General features: G+C 43.7%; 1 protein-coding gene across 1 annotated transcript in view; it reads right to left on the reverse strand.

Annotated features, from left to right (window-relative positions):
- Window positions 1–1,072: 1,072 nt before the first annotated feature.
- tpcn3 (two pore segment channel 3) overlaps window positions 1,073–9,309 on the reverse strand; it is a 33,158-nt gene continuing 24,921 nt past the window's right edge. Inside the window, exons 11-18 of the mRNA XM_050044856.1 lie at window positions 8,738–8,802; window positions 6,910–6,997; window positions 6,589–6,658; window positions 5,398–5,614; window positions 4,028–4,118; window positions 3,577–3,690; window positions 3,155–3,267; window positions 1,073–1,357 (exon numbers count right to left, since the gene is read on the reverse strand). Of these exons, the coding sequence (XP_049900813.1) occupies window positions 1,233–1,357; window positions 3,155–3,267; window positions 3,577–3,690; window positions 4,028–4,118; window positions 5,398–5,614; window positions 6,589–6,658; window positions 6,910–6,997; window positions 8,738–8,802 (883 nt within the window). The 3' untranslated portion in view covers window positions 1,073–1,232. The remainder of the gene's footprint in view (window positions 1,358–3,154; window positions 3,268–3,576; window positions 3,691–4,027; window positions 4,119–5,397; window positions 5,615–6,588; window positions 6,659–6,909; window positions 6,998–8,737; window positions 8,803–9,309) is intronic.

Here is a 9,309-nt window from a genome sequence, read left to right on the forward strand (position 1 = left end):
TCAGGAAGAGCAACTGAGGAGTGAGTGCTGTGAGTAAGAGCCAATACTTAATCAATACACCTGCTCAGCATGTAGAAAGCCACATGTCAATCCGCTCTGTCCGCCGTCCCTCATTCACCGCTGTTACCATTTACAGTCACGGTTTACACAAGCGCATGGTGCTAGTGGGGCCAACGGCAGACTGTTAAAGACCAACTGAAATGAAAGCTGTCTGTATTAAGTCTCAGACATGTGGAGGGAGCTCGGAGTAGAGCCGCTGCTCCTTCACAACGAAAGGGGCCAGTTGAGGTGGTTCAGGATCAGATCAGATCAGATCAGGGATCAGAGTTGGATATGACATCCAACTCTGATCCTTAGAGTACTTTGATTACTTTTTGCAGTAACGAGTGACCTAACACGTTAGTTTGCTGTTTGAGTAATCAAATACTTAAGTACATTTTCTACAAGACATCAGTTACTTCCGTTACTTTTAGAACGCTGGTCCTTCAGCTCCGAAACAGCAACGGCTGTCTTTTGGTTCTAATAACAGAGATAACGTTAAACCTATCAGTCTGAAAGAAGCCACGGAGCTTGTGGCTCGCTACGTGGTCGGAGAAATGCTGCCGTTGTCTACGTGGAGTCTAAAACATTCCACAGGATCCTTCAGTAAAATACCCACGACTCAATAGGTGGAGTAGGACTCGCTGACAGACAGGTCAGACTCAGCACTTGCATTAAAAAATCATAAAATCGTGCCGTGACTTGGCTGACAGACATGACACACTACACGCTGGTACTCACCAATTATCCCCGGTCATCTTTCACGACGTGTGTGATGTCATCGGGTTATTCTTGTCCTATTTTTATCACTTTCACTATTATTTGAGTCACTGTGTGTGTTCATGTGCCAGCCGACATGTTGTTGTAGTCACCTAAAAGCGTCAGCAGAAGTTTATTTTTTATGCTGAAATATATCATAATGTTTCCTAATGTTGTTCTGCTGCCTGTGTTCACTGTGAAACTCCTGTTCTGTAAACACAAACATCTTTACTTGTTTTTGTCAAAAAGAGGTCAGAAATAAATAAAACACAAACGGTGTCAATATTCTTTATGTGTTTCTACACACAGCTACAGGACCGAAATATAAAAATATAACACTGGATAAACATCAGATTTAAACATGTGAGATGAGTATAAAACTGTAGAGGAATGATAGAAGCTGGTTCCCTTCATATGGATTTGTACATTAATGTCTACACAGAGCCAAACGCCGGGTTCTCAAAGTTCCCGTTGGTCTCGTCGTCGTTCTCAGCAAAGTCCTCGGGGTCGAGATCGGCCTCGAACATCCGCTGCAGCAGAGCGTCCACCGTCCGATATCCTGACAGGAGACAATCACCGGAAAACATCACCAATGCTGATAATCAATACTGTGATCGAAGGATCAGGAGCAGAGCACATTTTCAGGTTAGTTTCTATTCAAACACAGACTTAGAAATCCCAGAAGACATTTAAGCTAGCAACTACAAGCAACAGGGGGCGCCACACATGACAGAAAATGATCATATTTATATATATTACTGTCATCTCTGCCAGGTGTAATCCTGCAGGGCATCATACGTTTTGTTGTGTCTGTCAGCAGCTAATCTCCCAAACTACTGGACCGATCAGCCTCATACCTTGTGTGCACATATCTGACTGTATGCTCAAGGACCTTTCACTGATGCAGCGATTCACAGTTGACCGATCCTAAGTCCCACCCCCCTTAGTTACTGTTGCCAGGTTGGACAATCTTAACAAAGAGAACTAGATTTACCACCTCGTGATTGTACGTCTCTTTGAACCCAAAGTGCCGAAAACATGGATGCTTCTCACACAGATCTATACAATCAGCACAGGTTCAAGATTAGAGTCACCAATTCAGTATCTGACCAAATGTCTCCCCTTCTGTTCCTGAGATATGACGTTAAAACATGATGATGTCACAGTCAAGCTGACCTTTGACCTTTTGACCTTCATTATTTTATCCTGTTAGACATTTGTGTCAAGTTTGGTCAGAATTAGTGAATGAATTCTTCGTTATGGACACAAACATGTTTGTGAGGTGACGGTGATCTTTGATCTTTGACCACCCAACATGTAATGAGCTCATTATGGCGTCTAAGTGGACATTTGTGCCAAATTTAAAGAAATTCCCTCAAATCGTTCTTAAAATATCACAAGAATGAGACAGACAAGGTCAGAGTGACCTTTGACCTATGACCACCAAAATCTAATCAGTTCATTCTTGAGTCCAAATGAACATTTGTGCCAAATTTAAAGAAATTACCTCAGGATGTACTTGAGACATCACGTTCACAAGAATGGGACGGATGTATGTGCGTACAACTTGAGAACAAAATGGTTTCAGTCCAAAGACATGCAGGTTAATTGGTGACTCTAAATTGTCCGTAGGTGTGAATGTGAGTGTGAATGGTTGTCTGTCTCTATGTGTCAGCCCTGTGATAGTCTGGTGACCTGTCCAGGGTGAACCCTGCCTCTCACCCAGTGTCAGCTGGGATAGGCTCCACCCCCCGTGACCCCTAACAGGATAAGTGGATACAGAAATGAACGAATGAATGAGGCCTCTGGTCTCCATGAAAAAGTGAAAGGAAGAGACCGTGGACAACGAGATGAGTCAGCACTGCTCCTGCACTGCTGGCCGTGTGTCCCCTGATGAGGAGCAGTAAAGTCATTTGTATTTCTTACTGAATACAGACTGTGGTGCTGAACTAACGTTCGTCTCTCTTTACTGTAGAAAGTTACGTTAGTTACTGCAGGACGGCACGTTAGCCTTACAGAGGAAATATAAACAAACGTTAGCCTTGTTTTTTTTCTCACTAACGATAAATAATTTTATCTTAAACTACAACAGAAACCAACCTGCCTGACCTTCTATACAACCGCGGGACGGTAATTCTAGTTATCCTTTAAATGTCTTTCATCTAAGACAGGAGTTGTAAAATGTTTGTGTCACTCTGGTTCTTTAATCTGCAGATCCAAATGAATCTGTCCTTTCAAAATAAAAGCATCTACTTGTTACAAACACTCCTCATTGTCTTGTCTTTTAAAACCATCTTGTCTTTTCTCCACGTGTACTCAGTGTTAACTGCTGCCTGCAGGTTCGACTCTTTCTTACTTTTTGAAGCAATTTTAAACATCAGGTTGGGTCTGTTGTTCGCTGATTGGCCGGTTCCCTGGTCGCTGTCAATGGTTTCCATGGCGTTCACCAAGTTATCCTCCAACTTCTCCCTGGTGGACAAAACAAAAGGACGATGTTTAACTGAGCTCCATAAACAATAAACATGTTGAGGCCCTTTAAAGGACCAAACCGGTGATTTGTTATGTTTGACCCGGTTCATCCTGTTTGCAAATCTTCCATCAGCGTTTAGATTTCCTAAAACACTTAAATGCCTCTCACAGTCAACGTTTAGGACGTTACTTCATCAGTGTGATGATGCAGCTGTGAGCAGAGACTGCTTTCAAAAGTGATGCATTCACAGACGCTCTGAAATCTGAGACTTCACATTCTGTTGGTAAGCTTCTGTCATGGTAACGTACTGAGCCACAGCCAACTCCAGCTCCTCGATCTTCCTCTCCAGAGACGTCTGCAGGTCGCTCTTCTCCACCGAGTACTCCACGAAGAACGCCTCCAGGACGAACGCCACAAAGATGCTGAAACACAACACAGGAAGTTCACATTTCACATTTTGGTAAATTGGCAGGATTCACAGGGTGCAGCTCGTTTGCACTCGTGTACCCACGACTGTGCAGAAACTTCCAAAGCTGAGGATTCTCAGGGAACTTCTGCTGACTCTTATTCTCTGTGATTTCAAGTGGATTTATGGATGTTTATTCAGGAAGTGTAACGCCAAAAGGTAAAATATGTCTTTCATGTCCACGTGTTCACATTTTGCTAAGTGATGAAGATGAGGAGTAGGGGACTGATCCACAGACTACAATAACTACATACACCAGTTCTCATGTCCCTCCTCCTCCTTCTTAGACTTACTTGATGATGATGATGACCACAATGATGTGGAAGAGGACGAAGAAGATCCTGGCTGACATGTGGGTGACGGTGGCGAAGCCGGTGCTGAGCAGTGATGTCGAGTCAAGGAATCACAGACTTAAAGATCCAAAGAGATGATTATTAATCGTCATCAGGATATCTGAGAGATCTTCTGAAACGCTATTCTTGTGCTGTACGTCCTTTATCTGCCAGCTTTACTTCCTTTACACATTCAGATTAATAACACAAATATAATCAATAATAAAGATTAATCTACCCAGCAGTATATAAAGTTACTAAAATGAGCTCCACCTTTAAAGTGATGAACACTCTGAACTCTTGAATATAAAACGTCATCATTTTATCCTGTTTGACATTTGTGTGAAATTTTCTGCGTGAGTTTTGGCCAGAAACATGTTTCCTGAGGTCACAGTGAGCTTGACCTTTGACTTTGACAACCAAACTCTAGTCAGTTCATTCTTGAGTCGAAGTGGTCGTTTGTGCCAAATTTGAGGAAATAACCTCAACGCATTTTTAAGATATCACATTCATGAGAATGACACAGATTCAAAGTCACAGTGACCTTGACCTATGACCATCAAAATCTAATTAGTTCATCATTTAGTTCAAGTGCACGTTTTTGCCAAACTTGAGGCAACACTCTCGCAGCCTTCACGAGATATCGACTCAGATAACTACTGAACAGGTCAGATAGTGATGTTCAGATGGATGATGATGACGATGAGGAGGATGTGGACCGCAGCTCCGCCCCTTTAGCCACGTACCAAACGCAAGACACGGGACAGAGTGCCAACAGCCAGAAAGATAAGAGAAGCAGGAGTGGAAATGTTACTTTTCATTTTGTCTCGTATTGAGAATTGTCGTAACAAACAGAACAACAAACGCACCACAATTTTATTTTTTTAGTTTTTAAAAAAACGCAACCCAAAAACAAAATGGACTCAGTGTGCAGAGGCCTTCACCCTGTTATTCTAACCCAAATATTCACTAACGTCACTCTTCATGCCTAAACCTAACCAACCAAACCAACGAAGGCAACCAGTATCAGCCAATCAGAGGAAGAGTGGACGGGACATGCCTTCGTCATGGTAGAAATGTCCAGTGACATCACAGTGCAGAATAATAACCCATGTGCTTCTGTCTGGGAGAGTGCATAGCATATTTCATGATAATGGCTTTTCAGGCCAAGGAGACATTTTTTGGATCATTTGTCTTCGGAATTATGAGCCGTCACAACACAGACCAGCCTCCATCAGAGCTTGAGAAATCACCATCAAACCCTGTGAACATGGCAGCGCCGTCACCAGTAAGACACTACGGTGAGGCGTTCAGGTTCAGGTGAAGGATATCGTGCCACTGGTTGACGACGGTGAGCTCCACCAGCAGGATGAAGGACGACACCACGTTGTTGAAGTTGTTCTTGCAGTAGTTGAGTTGTGCGAAGGCCGAATCTTTCAGCTTAATGTTTCCACAGTACGCCTTCGCCGGGTCGCTGGAGTCCTCATAAAACTTCACCTTGTCTTTGAACACCTCCATCCCCACCATGGCAAAGATGTAGTACACCACCTGAGGAAGAGAAGGGCGATCTGGTCAGAGCCAGGTTTCCTGGCAGGATGTTAATTCAAGCTTTTAGCCACGTTAGCAACGAGGCTCTACAGAAGTTTGTCAGGCCGCCACTTTGGTTCAGATTGAAACATCTCAGCAACTGTTGGATGGATTGTGATGAACTGTGGTTCATCCTTCGTCTTCCCCTCAACATGAACTGTCATAACTTTGGTGATGCTCTGACTTTCCATCTCGCGCCATCAGCAGGTCAACATTTTAAAGGGAACTTCACGGATTTTCAACCAGTTTGGTATCATCGTAATGTGGGCAGTAAGTGTAAATGAATTTTGATAAACCAGTGCCTGGATCTCCCTACGTCCCTCGCAGCAAAACGTCGCTCGATCTAGCAGCGTTTCACTGGCTGTCAGATTGTTGCTCAAACTACAGGCTGGATTTCTGCATTTTCACATTGCTTGCCACCCATGCTGCCACTGCAGACGGAACGAGTACAGAGGTGGATCAAGGGCAAACCCGCCCCACTCTCTCTCAAACTCAGATCAAACTCTGACCAAACCTTAAAGAAGCACTGCTGATCGAGTATAAAAAAAGATTACGTCACTGCGCTGCCTACTTCTCATCTAAAATGTTTTCAGAAACATATGTCAGTGCTCCGTTCAGCTGTAATAGTGAGAGTTTGTGAACAGGAAGTGGACGGCATACTGTTTCCGGCACAGTGAAAATGAAGATCAAACAGTAAAACTAAGCAGCACTGATCAAATATAAACCAAGACTGTGTTACTGAGTTGCCTGTTTTTCTCCTCAGATGTTTTCAGAAACATATTTTAGCGCCTGGTTTAACTGTAATATGAGATCGTTTTTTAGCAGCCGTTGTCATCATGTCAGACTGGGTTTGCATGACGTCACCTGCCACCCTCCGGCCCGCTGCACAGGCAGTACACATTTCAACACATTTCAACCTGCTACCAGCAACTTACAATGATCAGCTGTCCGAATGTGAGGATGGCCGGTCCGATCCTGATCAGGGTGTTGATGATTGCACGAAACCTGACAGGGAGTAAAGTGCTCATCGTGAGTGAAGCAACACATTCAGACATTAAACAAAACTACCCAGAAATACTGTGCTATCAAGACAGATGGGAGAGTGATGGTACGTAACGAGGTGTCCTGCTGCCTAAAGGAGGCCAGTGTCAAAAAATGTCCTCTGTCTCATCTCAGGCGTCCAATCATTCCCATGGTTACCTGATAGAGAAGGACCACCATGTCTCAGTCAGTCAGAGTGCAGCTAAATCTCAAACCTTTTGATGCTGTCCACCACCCGGATCAGTCGGAGGACTCGCAGGATGAAGACGATGTCCAGGATCTGACGGCTGGTGTAATTCCCCGCTGCAACAGGACGGGGACAGTTATTCAGAAAGACAGATGGTCTTTATTGTGTCTGTCCCCACAGCCTGCACACGCTCATGTCTCACACAGACTACATAAAGAAGGTGGATGTAGCTACCCTGACATCACCCATCCGTGTGTGGACAGTTTTGAAGCCTCGAGTTTGGCACATCAGCCATCACCATCTTGGTTTCTAGCGTGAATATACTGAGTCATTTTCACCTCGACCACGTTAACCAGGCTAAGTGATGATGTTAACGTCGTCTGTCGTAGGAATCCAAGATAACATCAAACAGCAGTTAAATAATATATAAACCTTTTTAATCAGGTAAGACCCGTTGAGATGGAGATCTCATTTTCAAGAGACACCTGAGAACATAAATAGCAACATAAAATAAAACAATCAATTTAAAAAGTGCAATGTAGCACAATATAAATATATATATGTGTACATACATACATACATACACAATAGTGGCAGTACACAGTGTCAACAGTTTTCAATAATCTCTCTGACACTGTGCACATACCACCAGGTATCATTTTTAGTTTTTGTGTGTAAAATGGCCGCAGCAGGAAACACGAGACTGTTGTGAGGAGACACTGCGGCACTCCGCTTCTCACCCGGCACATCTTCAGCACCTGCACATATGGACTGTGTAAATTAGCAAAGATGTTTGATGTCAGGTACTCTCCTGTTTGATGAACAGCAGCGACATGTTTCCACTCGCTGCCTTTTCTTTAGTTAGTGACCCTGCTGCCCACCACACAACAGGCTCTGTGCTTTCTGACCTCCAGCACCTCGACTTCTGCGTCAGGAATATTCATTTTCTTGGTTTTCCTCTCTATGATTCACCGTAAAGAACCACTGATCAGCCGGCTCATGTCTGTGCATCAGCATTAACCAGGAGCTTTGCACTGACCACTGATGGCTGAATGTGGGCGTGTAGAGGGCGGGATATGAGGCCGGAGGTTTATTTGGGATTTATTAAAGGAAACTATGTTCTGGCAGGCGTATGCATGGTTTCATAAATCTGAATATTTTTTGGCATATGTGCATTTTCTCATTTGTACGTACACAAACATTCAGTGTGGATTCTCCTTAAAGTCTTTAAATGAGGTCCTGCTCACTATGTAGATATAAAAGTCTCATTCTAAGGTAAAAAACAACGATTCTTATTTTCAGCTGATTACACACGACAGAAAACACACTGATTCTATTATGTTCCATATCTGCCAATAAACCCTGCACAGTGGAGCTGTAAATATACATGAAGCTTTATTTAATCAGGTAATGTCACTGACATCAGGGTACAGCAGAGAGAAGGAAAAGCAGAAGCATCAGAGACGTCAGATATGAAGTCTAAAGTTTAAAATCAGCCAGTGGGATGTCTGTTTGTTTCTGGACTGTGAACATGTTGGAGCGAACAACTGTCACAGTGTTTGAATCGTGTTGGTTAGACGTCCTGTGACTGGTGCTGAACACCCTGACGTCTGCCTGTAAACTGTAAAAGTTACTGTGGGTTTTTATTCATGCTGTTATCAGTTGATCCTGGAGTCCACAAGGTGACAAAGACACTCAGTTCACTGGGATTTAAAAGAGAGAATCTGACACATGGACGGTGGATTCATCTGATTAATTATTGGCTGATTATTAGAATCAATAATGAGCAGTGGTCTCAGCACTGAGAGCAACACACTAAAGCTGACCCGTCTTTAATTCAAAGGAAACACACTCACATGACGACATGGCTGAGTTGATGATGGTGGCGATGAGAGCGGAGATGACGATGATGGTGTCAAACCTGAAAACACACAACAAAAGTTAGAAAACAAACAAGTTGAGCCTGAAAACTTTTCTTCAACAGTGACGCTGCTGAAAGCAAAACCGGCGTTAGCTTTAAACGAAGCTGAAGGTTCTTCATCCTGTTTGATGCCAGCCTGACATCATCACCGTGTTGAACAACAGAAGCGTGTCATGGATGTATTCAGAGATCTGATGTGGCGCCCTCACTGTCAGTTTCTCCCAGTGGTCACTCACGGTACTGCCATTAATAAATCCAAAAAGTCATTTTCCCCACAGACCTCCATTATAAAGAGGCGTCTGTAACCCTGCTGACAACGGGCTCCGTTTCTACTCTGGTTTATGAGCTTTTTATTCGTGAAGGTTTTATATTCAGAAAAACTTTGAGAGGGTCTGAACGAGTGATTTTTCACGTTGCCTGACGTCTGGGCTGAGCAGGAGAAACATAGGCGGCCCACCAGTCCACCCTGTGGTTGTATGACTCCGCCCACCAGTCCACCCTGTGGTT

This window comes from Epinephelus moara, chromosome 5 (assembly GCF_006386435.1).
Source record: "Epinephelus moara isolate mb chromosome 5, YSFRI_EMoa_1.0, whole genome shotgun sequence".
Classification (NCBI taxonomy): domain Eukaryota; kingdom Metazoa; phylum Chordata; class Actinopteri; order Perciformes; family Serranidae; genus Epinephelus; species Epinephelus moara.